The sequence below is a fragment of the Hypanus sabinus genome, chromosome 29, assembly GCF_030144855.1.
Source record: "Hypanus sabinus isolate sHypSab1 chromosome 29, sHypSab1.hap1, whole genome shotgun sequence".
Taxonomy (NCBI): domain Eukaryota; kingdom Metazoa; phylum Chordata; class Chondrichthyes; order Myliobatiformes; family Dasyatidae; genus Hypanus; species Hypanus sabinus.
The window spans coordinates 8,865,180-8,889,080 of record NC_082734.1 but is presented as its reverse complement, the minus strand read 5'-3'; the positions used below and the strand labels follow the sequence as shown (position 1 = coordinate 8,889,080).

At 44.5% G+C, this 23,901-nt stretch overlaps 1 protein-coding gene across 1 annotated transcript in view; it reads right to left on the bottom strand.

The window, feature by feature from the left end:
- The window catches only part of cacna1ia (calcium voltage-gated channel subunit alpha1 Ia), a 589,581-nt gene that overhangs the window by 122,927 nt on the left and 442,753 nt on the right, over positions 1-23,901 (bottom strand). The window contains exons 17-21 of the mRNA XM_059953562.1: positions 16,622-16,722; positions 11,447-11,570; positions 7,014-7,082; positions 1,165-1,349; positions 84-210 (exon numbers count right to left, since the gene is read on the bottom strand). Of these exons, the coding sequence (XP_059809545.1) occupies positions 84-210; positions 1,165-1,349; positions 7,014-7,082; positions 11,447-11,570; positions 16,622-16,722 (606 nt within the window). The remainder of the gene's footprint in view (positions 1-83; positions 211-1,164; positions 1,350-7,013; positions 7,083-11,446; positions 11,571-16,621; positions 16,723-23,901) is intronic.

The window sequence follows — 23,901 nt, the reverse complement described above, 5'->3', positions numbered from 1 at the left end:
TCTACTGCCATGGATTTTAACTTTACCACGTAGCACACTTTTAAGATGAGATTCCAGAGTGGCAGAGAAAATGTCTTCCTCACCTGGACTCCCAGAATCCCAAAGATTATGAAGAAAGCACAGCAAATGAGGACGATGTTCCCGATCGGCTTTAGGGAGGAAATAAGAGTTTCAACAACCAGCTTCAAGCCTGGTGCTCGACTAATAACCCTAAGGAAAGACAAGAGGAAGGAGAGCAAGATTGCAGGTGGCACATTTGTTAGAACTTGTAAACAATCTTTTTTACATAATCAGAATTAAATTCTCAGATATTATCTATAAAGATTTGACAGTGAGGGTTAAGATCACAAGCCCATTAGATATACAGTACATAGGAGCAGAATTAGGCAATTGCCCACTAAGTCTGCACTGTCATTCAATAATGGCCGATTTTCTTTTAACCTAATTTTCTCCATTAACCTCCAGAGTAAGCATAAAGTGATTGATCAGATGGATATCTGAACTGAGAAGTTATACCCAGCATGAATGGTTTGCTCTAGACCGCCATCGGAAAAAAAGCAGAGAGTCCAGGATGGAGTTCTTTAAGACTGTGCAAAGGTTGCCAAAAATGGCTGCCAAAAGAAGCTGCAAAGGTGGCATCACAGGTAAATAGGGTCATAAAGAGAACATTTGGCACATTGGCCTTCATAAATCAGGGCATGTAGTACAGGAGATGGAAAGCTATGCTGAAGTTGTACAAGACATTCATAAGGCTAAATTTGGAGTACTATATACAGTTCTGGTCACCTACATACCGGGAAGATATTAATTAGCTTGTAAGAATGTAGAGAATTTTGGGATTCCTCTGAGTGCTCCAGTTTCCTCCCACAGTACTGGTTAGTAGGTTAACTGGTCACTGTAAACTTTCCCATAATTAGGCCATGCTTAAGTCGAGGGTTGCTGGGCAGTATGGTTTGAAGGGCCGGAAGGGCCTATTCTGCTCTGTACCTCAATAAATAAATAAATTAATCAATAAATAAGAATTATAGACGGAACTTCAATCAGTAATTCAAACCAAAATTGCTGCTTTATGGAGAAGAATGGAAAATGATAGCATTACAACACAATGCATTACATCTCAACAATCCTTGATTCAACTAGGCCCTGATGTATTCTTTGTTGTACCTGAGGGGACGCAGTGTACGGAGAAGCCTTAGCACCCGGAGTACGCCCAAGATCTTGGCTCCCCCTGCAGAGGCCAGGGACACGACTATGTCAATGAGGGAGACAAAGACCAGGAATCCGTCCAGAATGTTCCAGCTGCTTCTCAGGTATGCCTCATTGCCAATGTAAAATCCCAGAGAGACGACCTAAGAAACATCAAGATCAAGAGTCACTTGAGAGTGAAACTATCTGGAGAAGAATAATTGTGATGGTATCATCATGAAAGGGGCCTAGAACCTCAGCAGCTGCTACCTTTTTGGTACATCACACTGGACAGCAAATCTTTTCAGATTTTGCATCCTTAGAATGTTCCTTTGTTTATGATAGATTGTTTGAAGCAGAATACAAATATAAGTTCAGACTACTTGTATCACGTTGGAATTTGGAGGAACAAGAAATTAACATTTAATGAATATGATGTATTATGATATATGATGTATTTAATTGCATAATGGTGCTGATGCTTTGCAATAGTTCAACTAAGCTAAGAGTGTTTTGTTGATGATTTTCATTTGTATTCAGTGATTGAGGCTTCTCGCCTAAGTGTCCAACAACAAGCAAACAGCATTGATGGATTCCAGTTGCCCTGTTACCGTTTCTCCATGTCCGCAATGTCCTGGTGAAACCTTTCACCGCGCTCATCACTGACAGCACCAAGATTTGCAGGGAATAAGTCTAAATGGGAATGCAGAAAGTGAATCTTTAGTGACATGTTGCACTTCATGGTTTTGTGTGCTTGAAGCACGTTGTCAACCAGCTGCATGGACATTGAATTTTCAGCTACATCCTTGAATGCCTTCCATGCAATTTTCTCCGGTCCCAACAGAAGTTCTTCGAATTGCCTGTCACTAATGACCTGATAGACTTGTGGACCAACAAGAATGCCTTTCATAATCTTGGAATCAATTATTCTGACTTGAATTATGAATTGAAGTGACAGATAAAGGGAATTTTTAAAATGTGGGTGATAGGGAAATTTCATGGCGATTTTCATGACCAGCAGCCCAAAACTACACCCAAGTGTGGTCAGGAAGCAAAATCTTTGTGGTGTAGTGTTATTAAACCAAGCCACCTTGAAAGATTGCACAAAGCTTTGAGCAGAACAGTTGGGGTTCTGAGCTATCATATACCCCTCAGCCAATATCACTAAACAGTCAACATAAACAGATCCTGAAGAAGGATCTTGGCCAGAAACGGCAACTGTTCACTCTTTTCCATGAATGCTGCCTGGCCTGCTGAGTTCCTCCAGCACTTTGTGTGCATTGCTTTGATATCCAGCGTCTGCAGATTTTCTCAAGTTTATTATAAACTTGAATCTTTTATGTTCATCTGAGAGGGCAGTTGAAACTTTGGTTCAATGTGTCCTTCTAACTTCAGCAGTGTATCACTCATGGAATAACAGGTCTCCAACAGTATTAGCACATCCTAGTTCTGACGATCAAACAAAATCTGCAGATACTGGATTGTCTTTAAAGAAAAAATTACCTTTATATGTCACAAGTACATTGAAACATACTGTTCTCCCAACCTACAGACTCACTTTCCAGGACTTGACAACTCATTTTCCAATATTTATTTCATATTTGTTATTATTATTATTATTTTCTTCCTCTCATTATGTATTTGTACAGTTTGCTGTCCTTTGCACATTGGTTGTTTGTCCATCCTGTTGGGAGCAGTCTTTCATTGACTCTATTGCGTCTCTTGCGTTCACTGTGAATGCCCGCAAGAAAATGGATTTCAGGGTTGTGTACGGTAATGCATACGCACTTTGATAATAAATTACTATAGAGGAGCAGAGATTTTGACATTATTGATTATATCTGTTGTAAAATAATAGCCCAGCTTTGTTTAGTGTTTTTTTTCATTTCTAATTTGGGTTTTTTTTCCATCATGTTAAATACATCAAGAGTTTGGGAGGCTTAGTACATTTGTGTTATCTATAGCTTATACTTGTTTATTAACTATGTATTCCCCATCTCTCTGTATTACAATTGTTATTTGCTTATGTTTGAAAATTAATAAAAAGATTTAAAAAGAAAGAATGATAATAAATTACTTTTAACCTTTGAATATACAGTGAAATGCATTGATTCCACAACCAATACAGTCTAAGAAGTGCTGGGGGCAGACCACAAGTGACTCAGCCAGCTCCATCATGGGCACTAGCTTCTCCACCAACAAGAACACCTTCAAAAGAAGATGCCTCTAAAAGGTAAGGACCCTCACCACCCAGGACACGTCTGCTTCTCTTTACCACCATCAAAGAGGAGGTACAGGAGCCTGAAGACACACTCTCAGCATTTTAGGAACAGCTTCTTCCTCTCTAGCATCTAATTTCTGAACGGACAATGAACCCATGAACACTACCTCACTGTTCTTGCTCTCTTATTTCACTACTTGTTTAAATTGTGTGTGTGTATATGTATATATATCTTATTGCAGTTTACATTTAGTACATTTTATGTACTGGACTTCAAAACAACACATCTCATGTATGTCAGAGATAATCAATCTGATAGTGATTTTGTTTCTGAAATGTCACCATGCTTCTGGCACCAACATAGCATGCCCAATAGCTTGTGACTGGCCTATTCCCTGCTGAGAATCTCCAGCACTTGTTTTTAATTCCCAATTTTGCCTCTCTGACAGTCCAATAATCCTGGTACTGCCACTCCATTAGTGTGGCTTTCCCTCAGGACTGTCATTGGGAAAATACAGTGCTCCCTCAGCACTGTCCTTTGGGCAGCACCACTGTACCTAACTATGATCGTTGACAGTACATCACTCTTATCGGTGACAGTGCAGCGTTCTCTCACTAATTCTGTTCCAACGGGGAAACATTCCCTCAGTACTACTGTGGCAACAGAGTAGCACTCCCTCAGCACTACGCTTACTACAGGGCAGCCTGTTTGATAAGACTCAACAGTAGGGAGTTGAACCCACAACTCAATGCACGTTAACACGCAAGCTCTCCCGGCAACTACTGGCAGTTAACAGCTAACGCTCCTCCCTTCATTACCTAGCAGACATGAACAGGGTGGAAGCAGACAGGGGCATCTCAGGGATGTGACACACAGGAGGGTGGGACAGCTAGAGATGCTGCCTCCAGGTCCGGCAACCTAGGATCAACCCTGGCCTGTGAAGGTGTTGATGTGGTGCCTGCAGTGACTCTACGGGTTTTGTCCAGGCACCAATGTAGGTTGGAGGATTACATGGCCACTTTGAATTGCCCCTAGTGTTCAGATCAGGGGCTCCCAACCTTTTGAATGCCATGGACCTCTACCATCCACTGATGGCTCCGTGGACCTCAAGTTGGGAACTCCTGATTTAGATGAACGGCAGAATTTGGGATGGGGGAGTTGATTGGAATGTGGAGAGAATAAAATGGGATCAATGTAGAATTATTTTTCCAAGAGGACTACAATCTTGTCATGGTTTCAAGGCCTGCATGCCTCAATGTTGTCTGGAGTCAGTCCTGCCGAAGTGTTGCGGCCTGAAACGTTGACTGTACTCTTTTCCATAGGTGCTGCCTGCCTTGCTGGGTTCCACCAGCATTTTGTGTGTGTTTCAGGGATTTACGTTTTGGCTTTTTGTAGGGTCACCCATGTCAAATAGGTCAAAGGGTAAGAACCAGACTAAGAGAGGTCCACTGGTCCTCCAGGTTCAGGAGTTCAGCTCAGGACTAACAACTCAGGCTGGTCAAGCACAATTGTTACTGAAACAGCAATGAAGAACCCTTCTATGTCCGAGTGTGATGGTATTCCTGAGTCTCCACCAGGGACTTGCATGGTTGACAGGAGTGAAAACCGAGAGGCATGACGAAGGAAGCCCCGAACACCGCCAAGACTGGGACTAAAATTGGTTGGCCACGGACAGACAGAGATGGAGGACTTTCATTGCTGCTCTCAATGCCAGTGGCATAATGGGCAGTAAGTAAGTAGCAGGATTAGTGCTAATGGATGTTTGATGGTTAGCACAGATTCAGTGGTCAAGGAACTGTTACTGTGCAGTATGACTCTGTGTTGTTGGATTGGGGTTTGGAATTGTTTAACTTTCCTGTGCTTGCTTGTTATTTTAAATAATCACCTGCTCACGGCAAGGGATGGCCCATTTCAGCTCAATGCTCCACCATCATTTACTTGGCTCTGCATTGAACTAAGGGTCTGTGGACGAACTCTCATAGTGGACTCGGTTCTGAACATTATCTGCTTGCTTTAATTGTTTGCATGATTTGTCTTTTTCTCTGCATATTCGGTGTTTGACTGTCTTCCTTTACTTAATTTGTTCTTTTGGGTTTCTTGTTTTGTGGCTGCCTGTAAGGAGATGAATCTCAAGGTTGTATAATATATACATACTTCAATAATAAATGTACTTTGAACTTTGATATACATGTAAATGTTCCGTGAATTTTCAGTTGCTTCAGGTAGTTTGCTCTTAGTTTTCTGTAGCAGGTGTCACGCATCTTGAATCTGGCTATTTTATGGGTTTATCGCTGGGATTTATGCTATCGCTACACTGAATATGAGATGACTTTAATTGCTTCTTCCTTATTTTTTGTTCTCTCAGCTCCACTGTATTTTCCACACTTGTGACACTTAATAAAACAATCACAAGCAATAAGTTTTATGCCTCATTGTTGACTTCCAAAGAAACGTTGGGTCACAGAAGTACCAGGGTCTAACAATGTTCCATGACAGCAGTGAATCCTTCAACTTGCAATGGCTCTTTAACTTGTGCTCAGTGCACGAAAAAGATCTCTTATACTTGAATGGTAAATTAGGTCACTAATATCTTGTTTAATCAACTTGAAGCTAAATGGGACATTTGTCTTGAAGCCTGCCTCCCATCAGTACAGTCTCTCATCCTTAAGCTGAGTGAGTCTGCTCGAGCTCAGGATGAGAAATGCAATCTCGTGGAACCAGCTCGGTGACCGAGGAGGAAAAACAACTGGATTCCAACCGAAGAGTTCCAGTCAAAATGGTGCCGAGCTGCAGTCTCTGTTGATGTCATGGCTCAGACTTAGTTAGTGTTTTAGGTTTGTAGGGATTGGTCTGGGGGACACAGAAATGAGTTAGGCTTTAGGCAGAGTTAAAGGCCATGTGGGAGTCTAGGCCTCCACTCCATGAGGTGGACATATGTCGGAGTGCGTTTCTGTATAGATCACAACAAAATGCTGGAGGAACTCAGCAGGCCAGGCAGCATCTATTGAAAAGAGTAAACAGTCGACTTGTTGAGCCGAGACCCTTCTTCAGTGCCCTGATGAAGGGTCTCGGCCCGAAAGATTGACTGTTTACTCTTTTCCATTGATGCTGCCTGGCCTGCTGAGTTCCTCCAGCATTTTGTTGTGATTTTCATCATACATTCACTTCGTGGAGTGGAGGCTTAGGCTCCGGCATGATCTCTAACTCTCCCTAAAGCCTAACCTGGCCCCTAACTCCTTTCTGTGTCCCCCAGAACCATCTCTACAAACCTAAAACACAAACCAAGTCTGGGCCATGACATCGACAGAGACTGTAGCTCGACGCCGTTTTGGCTGGAGCTCTTCGGTTGGAATCCAGTTGTTTTTCCTCCTCGGTCACCGAGCTGGTTCCATGAGGTTGCATTTCTCAACCTGAGCTTGAGCAGCATCAATGACTCAACTGGAACCTGGCCTCACCCAGCATTTGGGTGGTGATGAAAATTCACCACCTCGGAAGGAGGGGGGCTTCACCATTCAATCTTCCACTACGGTTACTTGTGTTACTAGGGTGGTAGGCTGCCCCAACAGGGCACGTGATTAAATAGACAGGGTTTTGGATAGTTCTTACCTTTAGGGTCATCTCTGCAACAAAAATGGCTGTGAAGAAGTAGTTGGAAACACTCAAGAAGATTCGCTCCTGTGAAAAGAGAAGTGCAACTAGCATTGAGGACATATGGCATACACGATGGGTTAATGGTACCATTCAATCTGTAATGGGCTCAGATGACCAATACGTCAAACAGAAATCTCCTTACAATAACTATGCTGAATTTTAACAGTTATTAAACTTCAGAATGTATGTATGTTGAGAGAAAATCACAAACATGAGAAGGTCTGCAGATAACACACACAAAATGCTGCTGGAACTAAGGGTCTCGGCCCGAAACGTCGACTGTACTACTTCCTATAGATGCTGCCTGGCCTGCTACGTTCCACCAGCATTTTGTGTGTGTTGCTTGAATTTCCAGCATCTGCAGATTTCCTCATGTTTGTGTTTTTAAAGTCTGCAGATGCTGGCTTTCCAAAGCAGCACACACAGTACACTGGAGGAGCTCAGGTCAGGCAGCATCTATGGAAAAGAGTAAACAGTCAACATTTCTGACTGAGACCCTTCTTCAGGACTGAGAAGGAAGGGAGAAGAAACCAGAATAAAAAGGTGGGGGAGGGGAAGGAGGATAACCAGAAGCTGATGGGTGAAGCTGGGTGGGTGGGAAAGGTCAAGGGCTGGAGAAGAAAGAATCCAATTGGAGAGGAGAGTGGACAATAGGAGAAACAGAAGGAGGAGGTGACTCAGGAGGAAGTAATAGGCAGATGAGAAGTCAGAGTGGGGAATAAAGGAAGGGAGGATTAGAGAGAAAAGTATGATAAGTGACTAGCTAGTGGTCAGCATAGTGAGATGGGGGATCAGTTCCTGCCGCTGTTGATAAGAAGTTTGTACATGCTCTGGTTTCCTCCAGGTGCTCTGGTTTCCTCCCACATTCCTAAGGCTTATGGGTTAATGTAAGTAAGTTTGGGTATGCTATGTTGACGTCAGAAGCAAGCTCAATTTCAATGTTTAAGAGAAGTTTGGGTAGGTACATTGGTGGGAGAGGTGGTCCAGGCACAGATCGATGGGAGCAGGCAGTTTAAATGGTTCAGTATGAACTAGATGGGCTGAAAGGCCTGCTTCTGAACTGCACTTTTCTATGACGCTAAGCACGGTGTCAGTTGCGAACTGCCCAGTGCAATTCTCGCTGATTTGACACAAACAATAGATTTCACTGTATGTTTTGATCCACCTGTGACAAATGAAGCTAACCTCTCTGTCTGTCTGTCAGTGGGAACAAACCTTTCGGGAAGTGGATAGATCACCAATGGATTAAACCAATTTATCCCAGATGATGTATTCAGCTCCTTGAGCAGTGACATCTGTGCACAACAGGCAGGTGGTGAGAACTCCATCACACTCCTGGCACGCCCCTGCGAGCTGCAAAGGATTTAGGCTGCCTTGAAGTAACGACCTGAGACTGTTCGTTTCATCCACATAAATGTGGACAGAGAGCTTTGGTGTCTCAGACAGTACAGCACTCTCTCTGCAATCTACTGTTTTTACTTGCTTACTTTTATTGTTTGCACGATTTGTTTCTCTCCCCCTGCACATTGGGTGCTTTGACGGTCTTCTTTTCTTTAATGGGCTCTATTGGGTTTCTTTGTCTCATGGCTGCCTGTAAGGAGATGAATATCAAGGCTGTCTATAGTATACATACCTTGATAAATGCATTTTGAGCTTTGAATACCGAAAGGCTCGGATTGAGTGGACAGAGAATGTTCCAGTTAGCAGGAAAATCTAGGATTCAAGGGCATAGCCTCAGAATTAAGGGATGTCCCTTTTGAACTGAAATGAGGAGGAATTTTGTCAGCCAGAGGGTAGTGGATCTGTGGAATTCATTGCCACAGATAGCAAGGGAGGTCAAATCATTGGGTATATTTTGTTTTGGGAGGTTAAGGATTACAGGGAAAAGGTGGGATGATGGAGTAGTGGACAAGAAATTCAGCCATGATTGAATGTCAGTTTTAAAGTGTGATCTTGGAAGTGGCAAGAGCCTTGGCATTTTTTTTTGGTTTGAGGCTTTTCTGTGTTTTTTGATGTCTGCTTGCCATTTTTTAGCCAAGGAGTGGTGAATCTGTGGAATTCTTTGCCGCAGACAGCTGTGGAGGCCAAGACTTTATGTATATTTAAGACAGAGGTTGCTAGATTCTTGACTGATACAGGGAGAAGGCAGGAGATTGGGGCTGAGAGAGAAAATGGTTCGGCCATGATGAAATGGTGGAGCAGACTTGATGAGCCAAATGGCCTAATTCTGCTTCTGTATCTTATGGTCTTATTTCTGGGTCTTATTGGTGCATCAAGAACTTAGATTACTGGATTTGTGTTTAGATTACGACATTTCTGAGCTGGCCGAGTTCCCTGCTTTTATCCATCTTGGCTAAAGAAAAGCAAAACTAACTTTCAAATCTGCACCCCAACTCCTGTTTTATCATGGTTTCTGCAATTGGGTTCATTCACAGTCCTCGGTGGTAGAGTGCTGGCCTTTCAACCCAGTGACCTGAGTTCAATTTCCAATCAGGCCACTTGCCTTGCACTACCTCCTTTAGTTTTTGATTGCTCAGCCCGCTGAATCGGGGTTACCAGTCAATCATTTGCTGTTTGTGCGACTTTGTGTATAATTTGTCTGTTGCAACGTCTTGATAATAACAGTGCCCTGTTTTCAGTGACGGCCATGAAGCATCTGATGTAAACACAACATCTTTCAGTGAGAAGACAAAATGAATCTTGCCGAACTATTGACAGACAAAAGTGTGGAAAAGAAATGCATGCTTTTAATTAAGTCATGGAGTCATGATCAGGCAGATGGGGCTCATCAGCCCTGGTTGGCCGCTCATCGAGAAGGAAAATTCTGACCTCGAACCTCCACTGCCTTGGGGCAATACCCACTCATGGGAAGGTTCCAGGAGTAAACCCCGAGGGAAAAATCCAGAGCTGGAGTCCCTAAGCATGAGTTCAACACTGACTGGCAACTCCTGCGATGCAGCTGGTGCCAGACTGTATTGGTCTCTGCCGTTCCATTGGTTTTATCAGGTGCTTGGAGAGGGGGAGATTGTTATGTGGGCAACAGCTTGCTTTCCGTATCGTACTGGCCAGGCTTGCGTTTTTAGACAGTGAGGACGCAACATCCTGACTAATGGGGGCCTCATAGTCATAAAGTACTATGGCATAGAGATAGTCCCTTTAGCCCTAGGCTGTGCTTACCCGGTCTTCTGCCCGGTCTCATCTACCTGCACCTGGACCACAGCCCTCCATACCCCTCCCCTCCATGCGCCTATCCAAACTTCTCTGAAGTGTTATAATTGAACCTTTATTGATTACTTCTGCTGGCAGCCTGTTCCACTCCTCTGTAATAGGGAGAGAAAGAGACTGTCTCAACCTCAGTGTGGAATTTGTATCGTTTAACTCTCTCAGCGGAACTTACTAAATTCTCCACACAGGAGACTGCAGGTGCTGGACTCTGTGCTATATCTCTAATTAAATAAATATAACCAGTCTTTCCATCAATGGGTCTAATTCTTTGGACTGTCTGTCCAAGATAGTTAGCCCTTGAAACTTTCCAGGCATCCGTGGAGGGAAAGGAACTATCAACATTTCAGTTCAAGAACCTGCATCAGAATCTTTGGATGTTTTGGATATAATGTTAACATCCATCTTCATCCTCTGATAGACATAGACGTTTCAAAGTAACATTGAGGGTTCTACACTCATGGCTAACTTCAACTGGCCTCAAGGAAAACGTATTATTGTGGCTGAACAATCCCATTACTGTTCCAACATGTCAATCCAAGGCAAAGACAAAAACAAAGCTTTGTGCCAAGATAAAGCCACCCTCAGGGTGGAGGAGCACCACCTACGTCCCATCTGGGTACTCTCCAACCTGATGCCGTGAATATCAATTTCTCCCTCTGGTGAACAAATTTCCTCTCCTGTCCCTTCATCTGTATCCCAGTCTGACCTTCTATTCTGCCTATTTCTTACCCATGGGTCCTCTCCTCCTTCACTTTCTCCTATGGTCCACTCTCCTCTCCTATCAGATTCCTTGTTCTGCAGCCCTTGACCTTGCCCACCCACCTGGCTTCACCTATCACCTTCCAGCTGGCCTCCTTCCCCTCCCTTCCGCCTTTTTATTCTGGTATCTTCCCCCTAACTCCTCAGTTCTGAAGAAGGGTCTCGGCCCAAAACATCAACTGTTTATTTATTTCCTAAGGTGCTGCCTGATCTGCTGAGTTCCTCTCGCATTTTGTGTGTGTGTTTATCTGATTATTATCATGTTGCTGTTTGTGGGCTCTTCCCTACATCACTGTATCGACTACATTTCAAAAGAAACATCTTAGGCTGTCAGGATCTTTGGGGTGACCTGAGCTTATGAAGATGTAGGTCTTTTTACGGGCAAAAGTTGAGAGGTGACTCACTGTGCTTCTCTGGTTAATCTCGGGTCTCTCCAGTGCAACCGTGATGCAATTGAGGAAGATGAAAGCTAGGACGATGTAATCGAAGAGTTTGTGGGCGATGATCATTTGACACATCATGCGGAACCTGGGTGGGAAAGAGAGAGGAGGCAGAAACAGAACAGTCACTGATGATCGTGTAGAAACCCACTATGGTTTAGGTTAAAAAAGTCAGGCAGCCTCTGCTGTAGGAAAGGACAGTTGGTGTTTCACACCGAGACACTTCAGCTGGACTTAGATAGTCCAGATTAATCAGGGCTTTATCCTCTGCCCTCATTAGAACAGTTTAATCCAAATTGAGAATGGTCTCCCAACAAGGAACTAAGTAACAGAGATAAATGAAAGTCTGTACAAATCTGTAGTAAGTGGAGACTTCAGCAAAGTTCTGAGATATCTGACATGCCAAGGGAACAGGTTCCACAGGCTAGACAGTCCCTCTCAATAAATCCATTGGTACTGGAATTAAATTGGAAGTCTCTACACTCTTTGCGCTGGTTCCTTTCCTGGTGTGAATGCTACTGTTATTGGAACCAAAGGTGGCTCCCAGCACCCCTCACAGTGACACCGACACACCCACACCCCTCACAGTGACACCGACACACCCCTCACCCCTCACTGTGACTATGGAGGAAGATCTCAGGATTCCCAGGAATGAAAGGGTTAACATAGGAGGCGTGTTTGATGGCTCTAGGTTTGTACTTACTAGAGTTTAGAAGGATGGTGGGATGGGGGAATGGAATCTCATTGAAACCTATTGAATATTGAAAGGGCTAGATAGCGTGGACGTAGAGAGGATGTTCCTATAGCGTGGGAGTCTAGGACCGGGGGCACAGCCTTAGAATACAAGGATGTCCCCTTAGAACAGAGGTGAAGAAGATTTTTTTAAGCTGGAGGGTGATGAATCTGTGGAATTCATTGCCACAGACAGCTGTGGAGGCCTTGTCATTGGCATATTTAAAGAGAAAGTTGATACGTATTTCATTAGTAAGGGTGTCAAATCTTATGGGGAGAAGGCAGGAGGATGGGGTTGGGGGGGGGGGAATAATAAATCAGCCATGATAGAATGGTGCAGCATACTCAATGGACTGAATGACCTAATTCTGCTCCTATGTCTTATGGATTTTCAGACAGAGGATGGTAATTTTGTGGAATTTTCCCCTCTGGAGAGTTGGTGATTCTTAGTAGCTGAAAAGAATGAAGGTAGAGGGATCACAGAATGGAAATATGGGATTCTCCCTCTCAATAAATCCATTGGTACTGGAATTAAATTGGAAGTCTCTACACTCTTTGCGCTGGTTCCTTTTCTGGTGTGAATGCTACTGTTATTGGAACCAAAGGTGGCTCCCAGCAGCAAGTGCACAAAGGGTTGGATTGTCTCCTCCTGTTCTGAAGCATCAGTATAAATGAAGAGAAGTTGCACCAGACCCAATCGCATTAAAGTCATTGGTGCTGAGGGAAATCACTGAAGAACCAGTAACGAGCAGCCATTGCCATATCTGCATCATCTTCCTTCTCTAAGAGGTGGACAAGTCATTTCTGCTCTACCCGTTGGAAGTTTGGATGAGATAAAGGATCAGTCCTGATCTCTCTCATTGGAGTGGAATGCTAGCTGCTATTTGTATTTCTACTGTTCTTAAAACATGAATATTGGGAGAGGGCAGAGCAGCTCACTTGAGCTGAAAGGAGAAAGATATGTTTTGGGTTGAGTTGTCATTTGGCCGGAACCAATGGAACAGAAAGGGAGTCTGTCCCTCAGTTCAGCAAAGAAAGAGATTCCCAATCTGGACATTCACGGCACAATAAACTCCTATGCCTCCTGCTTGATGAGTCATCAGTGTTAGTGATACCAGCATAACCTGGGCTTCAAGGCAATGAGACGAAAGAGACTGCAGATATTGGAATCTGGAGAAGCAAACAAACTGTTGGAGGAACTCCATCGGTGGAGCGAAAAGAACAGTCAACATTTCATGTCAAAACCCTTCATTTAGACTGAGAAACAAAGAGGAGAGAGTGTCAGGTCTGAAACAGTGGCCGTCCATTTCCCTCCTCACCTGCTGAGTTTCTCTGACATTTAGGTGGTGTTTTTCCTTTCCCCAGTGGTAACTTGGCACACGGCCTTCACCACTGGTTTGTACTTATATTTGTGGAGAGTAAACAGAGTTCATCTGTCAGGTCCATATAATCTGGAACAAAAAAAAAAGCCAAAAATACTGGAGGAACAGTGAGTCAGACAGCATCAGTGGAGGGAAAAAGCAATGGAAAACTGGGAAAACAGGTGGGTGGTAAATGACAAAGGGGCCAGAGGAGTGGAGAAAGTAAAGGAATAAATACCTGATAATAACTTCCAGGTAAATCCGTGAAAAGGGAAGCCAAGTGAAGGATTTGGAAGCTTTGGGGAGGGTGCAGAGGAGATTTACCAGGATGCTGCCTAGATTAGAGAGCATGTCTTATGATAACAGGATGAGCAAGCAAGGGCTTTTCTCTCTGGACTGAAGGAGAATAAGACGTGACTTCTTAGAAGTATACAGTTGATAGAGATGATAAGAGTCTTTGATGCAGGGATAGCCAGAGGAGGAACTGGTTTATAAGAAGGGCGTAATTTTAAGCTGATTAGAAAATATAGAGGCTGTGGATGTCAGAGGTGCTCCAAGAGGACCAGCACCTTGTCGTGGTTTGGAGGCTTGCATGCCTCAGTGACCCAGAGAGCAATGTTGGCTAGGGTCAGGTCTTTAAGCTTTGGCTGTTGGTAGAGGCCAGACGAAGAGAGGTCTACTGGTTCTCCAGGTTTGGGGGTTCAGCTCAGGGCTAACAATCCTGACTGGTCAAACAAAATTGTTACACTAACAGCAATGAAGAATCCTTCTACATCTGGGTGTGACAGAATTCCTGCGTCTCCACTCAGGTGACTGACAGTAGTGAAGACCGAGAGGAAGCTATTGACTTGATGAAGGAAGCCCTGAACACCGCCAGAGATGGAGGATCTTCATCATTGCCCCAATCGCCAGCAGCGTAGCAGGCAGTAGATTGGAGTAGAGAGATGTCAGAGGTGAAGTTTTTACACAGAGAGTGGTGGGTGCATGTAATGCCCTGCCTGGGTGGTGGTAGAGGCAGATACATTAAGAAACTCTTAGACTGGCAAATGGATGATAGACAAATGGAGGTCTATGTAGGAAGGGTGGGTTAGATTGATCTTAGAGTGGACCCAGGGCTGAAGGACCAGTACTGTGCTGTAATGTTTTACGTTCAATGCTGAATGTTCTATGTGAAATATACTGGGTACCCTTACTGCACTGACCTCAGAGCTTTTGTCTCAAGTCTTTGAGACAACTCCAACTCCAAGGGCAGCAGAGTAGTGAGGCATTGGCATATCGTTTTACAGCGCCAGCGTTCTGGGTTCAATTCCCACCTCTTTCTGTAAGGAGTTTGTACGTTCTCCCCATGACTATGTAGCTTTCCTCCCAGTGTCTAGGTTTCTTCCCACATATGAGTTAGGGTAAGTAAGTTGTGGGCATGTGATGCTGGTGCCAGAAGCACTGTGACACCTGCAGTTGCCCCTGGCAACGGTGTTGGCCATTGACTCCAATGACACATTTCAATGCATGCTTGAATATTTCAATGTACATGTCACAAATTATGAAAATCTTCCATCCAACTTCTCTCCATAAATACCTGTGCAGGTACCAGGGATTTATGGGATGCTGCTGTGAATTTAACCAAGTGTGAGCAAGTGAGACTTTCATTTACAAATTCTAGAAAACCAATAATGAAGGCCATAGTACAGATATAAATATAAACATAAATAAGAATTGCAAAATAAAAAATATTGTATACACACAAGACTATACATCAAATATAAATATAAGCAGAAACTAGTGGGCAAGGTCATGATCCAATTATTATCTAGCTGAAAATAAAAACAAGATACAGAAGTATTGCCACCATTTTCTGTCTTTATTTCAATATGAGTAAGATCGCATTTGCCCTCCTGTAATATTTATCACTTCACACCTTTCCCTCCGACCTCTGCCTAAGGTCACACATTCCAAGTTGGGAACCACTGACTTAAGCCCTACATGTCCCTTTATAATAGGGTCACATTGAGCTACAACTGGGTTGTGGAGGGCTAATATTTTCCAATTCCCCACTCCCCACAAAGGCCAAACATACAATATAGAACAGTATAGCACTGGAGTGAGACCTTCAGCCCACAGTCTTGTGCCAAATTAGCTAAAAAGCAAGTCAAAAACACCCAAACACTAATCCTTCATATCTACACCTTGTCCATATCCCTCCATCTTCCTTACATTCATATGCCTAAGTAAATGCCTCTCAAAAGCCTCTACCACCATATCAGGCAGCACATTCCAGGTATCCACCACTCTCTGAATAAAAAACTTACCCCTCACATCCCCCTTGAACATACCCCTCTCACCTTCAATACATGCCCTCTGGTATTAGACATTTCAACCCTGGGAAACAGATACTCTCTGTCTACTCTATCTGTGCCTCTCATAATCTTATAAACCTCTATCAGATCTCCCCTCAGCCTCTGCCATTTTAGAGGAAACAACCCAGTTTTATCCAGCCTCTCATGAGAGCATCTGCCCTCTAGAAGATCCAGATATGGTGACAGCTGCTCATTATTTAAGACAAATGATCTCCCCTGAACACATGTCCTTTAAGGGTTTTAGCAGTGGCACTCAATTTATACTTGCTCTTCAATGCAGGAGTGTGACAGTTAGGTCTCTGAGTCCTCATAGTCATACATCTTCGATCCACTCCTCCCCCATACTCTTACACACTCCCTCCAGCCAATGATCCACCAAACTCAGTTTTCCAGTTGAGATTTCCGATTGGCTCTGGTACCAACAGCTTCTTGGAAGGAAAATTCCAGATTTCCAGTCTCCTTTGTGTGAAGAAGTAGGTTTTAACATCTGCTTTGCACTTTGGTGTCTAGTTTTGTTTTGGCCGCTTGCTCCGGACTCTTTCCCCCAACCACCTCCTCCCCCAGGCCGGTGGAAATAGAGTTGCTCTCCTCACATCTCTTTTAGTTATGACTGCTACGACATGCCAGGCCTGTATGAACAACACGGTGTAAGGAATGAAAAGGTTAAGTGTTCTGCTGATAAACATCCTTACCTATTCTGTGGGGAGAACAGGTAGACCGACCAGTCTGCCCTCGTCTCACACCAGTCTGGCTTGTAAATCTCAATCATCTTCTGAATTCGGAAACAGAGACTCTGAAACAAACATACACACAGGTCAAATCTCACAAAGAACAATTTTCGATTTGTAAATGCCGGTGTCTAGCCATTGTTTCTCTGAAGAATTGCTGAACCGCCCAGTTGTGGGTCTGATGAGGTGAAGGTCTTCATTTGCTATTGTGTTCAGGAACTGGTGAGTGGTTAAAAAAGTCTACAAAGACTCGAGTACCTCACAGGAAGGATAATAGTGTAATACTCACGGTGGCTGCTTTATCAGGTGCTGTACTTCCTGTAGTTGTTGTGGTCTTCTGCAGCTGTAGCCCATCTATTTCAAGTTTCAATGTGCTGTGCATTGAGAGAGGATTCTTGCACATCACTATTGTATTCCGTGGTTATTTGAGTTACTGTCGCTTGAACCAGTCTTGCCATTCTCCTCTGACCTTTCTCATTAACAAAGCTTTTTCACCCACAGAACTGTTGCTTCTGGCCGATTGCTTTTTGCAACATTCTCTGTAAACTCTAGAGACTGTTGTGCATGAAAATCCCAGGAGATCAGCAGTTTCTGAGATATTCAAACCACCCCATCTGGCACCAACAATCATTCAACGGCCAAAGTCAGATCACGTTTCTTCCCCATTCTGATGTTTATTCTGAACAACAACTGAACCTCTTGACAATGTCTGCATGCTTTTATTCATTGAGTTGCTGCCACATGATTGGCTAATAAGATATTTGCATTAACGAGCAGGTGTACAGGTGTACCTAATAAAGTGGCCACTGAGTGTACATTTGTTCATCCAAAGAGTCGCCCAAACAGTCCTACTGTTCTTTCCTGAGATGGCACCAGAGACAACTTCTTCAAGCTCATCTGAAAAACAGCTTAAATTCCTCTCTTTAATTACCTTTCCCCCCTTTTTCAAGGCGGCTGAGGTTCTGTCAGACTCCATGATTTTCAGCAGTTCTTACACTGGTGGGGTCCCACTTCCAGAATTCGCTGACTGGCTGTTTTCAGTATCTCCAAGAGCTGCTTGGAAGACAATCACCTACAGGGTGTGGCCTGTGGACACGATTTCTCGCCTGGTGTTGGCTACTGAGGCATCGCTGGAGAACAGAATATCACGACAGCTGTCGGAGGCCTCTGCACTCAGACGATCTCTCTCACTCTCTCTCTTGACAGTGGTGGTGGTGGGGGGGAGCGCGAAGTTTGCTGCCATTTCTTGAGTTGGAGAAAAACTCAGAATAAAAATGACACTGCAGTCTGTAACATCGTAACAGCTGTTTGTTGGTCTCCCCCGTCACTGTGGAAAAGGGGTGACATCTCTTTGGGGGGTGGAGAGAGGGGGGAGAGAGGGGAGAGAGAGGGGGGAGGGGGGGAGAGAGGGGGGAGGGGGGGGAGAGAGGGGAGAGAGGGGGGAGAGAGGGGAGAGAGAGGGGGGAGAGGGGAGAGAGAGGGGGGAGAGGGGGGGAGAGAGGGGAGAGAGGGGGGAGAGAGGGGAGAGAGAGGGGGGTGTGGGGGGAGAGAGGGGGGAGAGAGGGGGGGAGAGGGGGGGAGAGAGGGGGGTGTGGGGGGGAGAGAGGGGGAGAGAGGGGGGAGAGAGGGGAGAGAGAGGGGAGAGAGAGGAGGGGAGAGGGGGGAGAGAGGGGGGAGAGAGGGGAGAGAGAGGGGGGAGAGGGGGGAGAGGGGGGGAGAGGGGGGGAGAGAGGGGGAGGGGGGGAGAGAGGGGGGAGGGGGGAGAGAGGGGAGAGAGAGGGGAGACAGAGAGAGAGAGAGAGAGACACTGTGGTGCGTCTAATTGTTGGGTGAATCGTTGTGATATAAAAGCAAATATCTTATCAGTCAATCACATGGCAGCAACTCATTGCCTAAAAGCGTGCAGACGTGGTCAAGAGGTTCAGTTGTCCCGACCAAACATCAGAATGGGGAAGAAATGTGATCTTTTTTGTTGGACTGCAGCTCATGGTCTCTTTGGGGGCTTTGTTACTATTTGCTTGGTGGGTGGCGGGAATTGATGCTTCCTGCTGGGACAAATGGGGGAGGAACGCGAAGGGTTGATGCTTTGCTGCCGCTTGTGCGTGGGGGGCTGTTGGGGTTCTAACATTTTTCTGTCATTCATTCTTTAGGGTTTCCTTCTGTTCCATGGATGTCTGTGAAGATAAGAATTTCAGGTTGTATACTGTATATTAACTGGGGCCATTGAACATTGATTTCCCAACAATTATTCCCTTCTTCAAATACTTATCCTTCTGGACACTTCAAAAGAATCTAATTTTGATGTTCCATTAGACAATGCATTCAAAACTCAAATCACCTTGACGTGGTAATGATGATTTCACCTTGTGCCAATGCAAGATGAAAACACTTTAGGGTCATAGAGTTATCGATCGCTTCAAGACAGAACCGGCCCATCTCAGGTCTGTGGTCTCTGGTTACCTAATCAGGTTCTGTTTATAAATCACAAATGGTCTTAAACATCTGATTTTTGGTGCCTGTCATGCCAACATATCACAGCAAATTCCTAGTAAATGTAAATGTATATTCAGTGACCACTTTGTTGGGTTCATCTGTATGTCTGCCCATTAGAATCAGAATCAGACTTATTATCACTGGCATATGTGGTGATATAAAAGCAAATACCTTATCAGTCAATCATGTGGCAGCAACTCATTGCCTAAAAGCAGATGGTCAAGAGGTTCAGTTGCTGTCCAGACCAAACATCGGAATGGGGAAAAAATGTGATCTGACTGTGGAATGATTGTTGGTGTCATTTGGGGTGGTTTGAGTATTTCAGAAACTGCTGTAATTATCACAAACACTGTCTAGAATTTATAGAAAATGGTGCAAAAAACAAAAGAAAATCCAGTGAGGGGCACTTTGGGTGAAAATGCCTTGTTAATGAGACAGATCAGAGGAGATTCGCCAGACTGGTTCAAGCTGACAGGTAGATGACATTAACTCAACCATGTGTCACAACTGTGATGTGCAGAGGAGCATCTCTGAATGCACAGCACAACAAATGTTGAAGTGGATGGGCTACAATAGCAGAAGACAATGGACCTTCACTCAGTGGCCCCTTTATTCCATACCTAATAAAGTGGCCCGAGTGTAAATGCTGAATAATGTTGACCGTTGAACCTTGCACATTGATTATATTGGCTGCTTTATTGGCTTGCTGTAATTCCTACTTCAGTGATGCTCCACATCGGAAGTCCCAGGTTAATGCATTTCACTCCCACTGCCTTACCTCGAGGTATCATTCAGATCCAAGGCTTTTACTGTACTTGCACCTTGCAAATAATCAAAGAGCCCCGACTGATTAACTGATCCGTGGGGCTGCAGTCTCTCGAGTGGGGTCTGTATCAGTACAAGCTGCTGCTAGTCTGATCAATTTGGAAGTCTATTTGCTATCTAGACAGGTGCTTATTAGAAAGAACTATTTCCCTTTGAAACTCATCAACCTTCATTAACATTATATTTATAAATTCATACAGTTGGTTTAAGCAAAATGTTCTCAAGGTATTTTTAGATTGCTTCCCAATAGATTTATTTAGTTTTTAAGCATATGTTACAAGGTTAAGTATTTAGCAAGTCACCTGAGACTATGTCAGTCAGAGAGACAACAGCACCAGAATAGCTCTTAATTCCAGCTAACTGATTAATCTGTCAATGACCAGTATATAGATGCAAATTATTTACTCCTAGAATAACACATGTAATATATTTTAAATCCATTAATGGAATTTTCTCAGAAGCAAACAGCTTGCTGGATTACCGTTTAGGATGACCAATAAGATTCAATCATCTTGGAGGGGTATGGAATCACATATAAACCAGACTGGATAAGAGCAACACATACACAAATATGTGCTTTCCCTGAAGAAGGTGGCAGAGTTTGTCATCAAAACGTTGGTTATAAACGATACCTGTACCCAACTAGAAGCCTGAGAAGAGTTAACACATACACACTTTCCTCTTCCTTCCATTCCCCACTCTGGCTCCCCTCTTACCTCTCCTCTTCTCCTCATCTGCTCCCCTCCTCCTTCCCTCTCTCCCATGGTCCACTCTCGTCTCCAGCACATCGCCTTTTCCACCAATCACCCCCCACCTTCTTACTTCATCCTCCCCTCCACACACCTGGCTTCACCTGTCACCTTCTATCTTGCACAGCCTCCCCTCTCCCTACTTTATTATTCTGGCTTCTTCCCCCCCTTCCTTTCCAGTCCTGATGAAGCGTCGACAGCTGAGCTCCTCCAGTGAGTGAGGGGTGGGGGTGTGTGTGTGTGTGGTTCAGGATTTCCTGCACCTGCAGAATCTCTGGTGTCCTGGACAACAGCTTAATCCCGTCAAAAATATATAACTGAACCAAATGCATTTTTAAATGGCTGTCTGACCACTATTACTGAAACTAGCTCTTTAACTCAGGAATATACTGACTTCCATTTCAGATATAATCGTATTTTCAGATCAATAGCAGAGACCTTTGGTCTGCTTTTACTGTAATGTCATATTTGTGGCACTGTCAATGTATTTTCATGGTGTTATTCGTTATGTACTGGACAGAAGCATCACAGACCTCTTCAGAATTGCACTTCACTGAATATAACAAATACTTAATTATAGGATATCTTGTTTAGATAAGAAAATGTAGGCATCACAATAATATAAGCACCCAACTAGTGCTACACTATTACAGCTCAGGGAGTTAGATTTCAGAGTTAACCTCTGTAAGAAGCCTCTGTACATCCTTTCCGTGGTTTGCTCCGCGTGCTCCGGTCTCCTCCCACAGTCTAAAGACATACCGGTCATTGTAAATTGTCCTGTGATTAGGCGAGGGTTAAATCGAGGGTTGCTGGGAGGCGCGTGGCTCAAAGGGCCAGAACGGTTTATCCTGTATCGTCTGCAAGGAGCTTGTATGTTCTCCCCGTGACCACGTGAGTTTCCTCTGGGTGCTCTGGTTTCCTCCCAGGTAGGTTAAGTGGTCATTGTAAGTTGTCCTGTGGTTAGGCTAGGGTTAAATTGGGGGTTGCCGGGCAGCACGACTCGAAGGTCCAGGTGGGCTTATTCTGAGCTGTACCTAAATAAATCTGTCCTGCGGCTAGGTCAGGGTTAAATCGAGTTGTCTGGGGTTGCTGGGCCTCTTCCGCGCCTTATCTCGAAATAAATAAAATAAATAAACGCCAATCAGATTAGCTGTAATATTATTAACACCTGTAGGGTGTGCTGTAATAACAGTTTTCAATAACATCGTGCTCACATCCTGTAACATTATTGTGCTGCAGGTTCTCAGGCCACTGAGTCAATGCCTTGAGCTCAGGACTCACATATAACACTCGGCAGGATATCAGAATATCAGACAGGTATTTAACAACTTGTTACCAGGCTTTTATTCAGATGTACTTAATTAAATTTCCTCAGTTGCTGTGGTGAGATTTGAGTTCTAATCCAGATCAGTCACAGAGACCACTGGAACACCAGACCTGTAAAGCAGGCGGCATGCCTGAATGTGGGAACTGTTCATGCGCCACCGTAAAGCCGGATAAAGGATGAAATGCTGAGGCTTCAACAGGCATGGGTTAGAGCACACTGAAAGCCAGCCTCCTTCCCCTCCACCCACCTTTTTTGTTCTGGCATCTTCCCCCTTCCTTTCCAGCCCTGAAGAAGGGTCTCGGCCCTAAACGCAACCGTTTATTCATTTCCACAGATGCTGCCTGCCCTGCTGAGCTCCTCCAGCATTTTGTGTCTGTTGCTTTGGAGTACTGCGAACAGTTTTGGGCCCCTTATCAGAGAAAGGAAGTGTTGGCATTGGAGAGGGTCCGGAGGAGGCCCTCGAGAATGATCCCGGGAATGAAAAGGAGTGTTTGACGGCTCTGAACCTCTCCTCACTGGAGTTCAGAAGAATGGGGAGAGGCGGGGGGGGGGGGGTGTGGATCTCATTGAAACCTATTGAATATTGAAAGGACTGGACAGAGAGGTCGTGGAAAGGTTCTTTGCTATAGTGGGGGACACTAGGACTAGAGGGCAAAGCTTGGGACTACAAGGGCATTGTCTTAGAATTGAGATGAGGAGGAATTTCTTTAGCCAGAGGGCGATGAATCTGTGGAATTCATTTCCACAAATGGCTGTAGAGGCCAAGTCATTGGGTGTATTTAAAGCGGAAGTTGATTGATTCTTGATTGGTGAGGGCATCACAGGTTACAGGGAGAAGTCAGGAGAGTGGTGCTGAGGGGAATAATGAATCAGACATGATGGAATGGCAGAGCAGACTCGATGGGCCAAATGGCCTAATTTGCTCTTATATCTTAGTCTTATGATACGTAACCCAGGCATTGAGAAATACAAGGGAAAAAGATTCCAAGTTTCACACATTACTCATGACCAAAGTAAGAAAGATGAGAAGTGACTTGATCGAGGTGTACAAGATGAATAGAGGCAAATATCGAGTAGATAGCTACTGACTTCGTCCCAGGATGGAAATGGCTAATTTGAGGGGGGGGGGGGGCATAATTTTAAGGTGATAGGGGGAGGTATAGGGTGAATATCAGAGGTAGGTTCTTTATACAGAGAGTACTGGATACGTGAAGCACTCTGCCAGGTGTGGTGGTTGATGCATATATTAGATATATTAGAAGCATTTGCAACCTCTTAGATAGGCACATGGATGACAGAACAATGGAGAGCTATCTTGGAGTAGATTAAAAGGTCAGCGAAACATTGCGGAAACTCTGCCATGGACGGTCCCAAGCCCAGCTGTGAAAGGGGGAGGGTTGGGCCTGGGGCTTAGAATCCCAGAACTACAGAAATACCAACAGAAGCTCCAAAACCCTCATTCCCAGAAGAGGAAGGATCTTGGCCTACAAGATGTGTGACACCTTAGAACCATGGGACATTACAGCACAGAAACAGGCCTTTTGGCCCTTCTTGGCTGTGCCGAACCATTTTTCTGCCTCGTCACACAGACCTGCACCTGGCCCATATCCCTCCACACACCTCATCCATGTACCTGTCCAAGATTTTCTTAAGTGTTAAAAGTGAGCCCGCATTCACCACTTCATCTGGCAGCTCATTCCACACTCCCACCACCCACTGTGTGAAGAAGCCCCCCCTACCAAATGTTCCCTTTAAACTTTTCCTCCTTCACCCTTAACCCATGTCCCCTGGTTTTTCTCTCCCCTGTGGAGATAGCAGGGGCCACGGAGCTGATCAATGTTCGGCTCAGG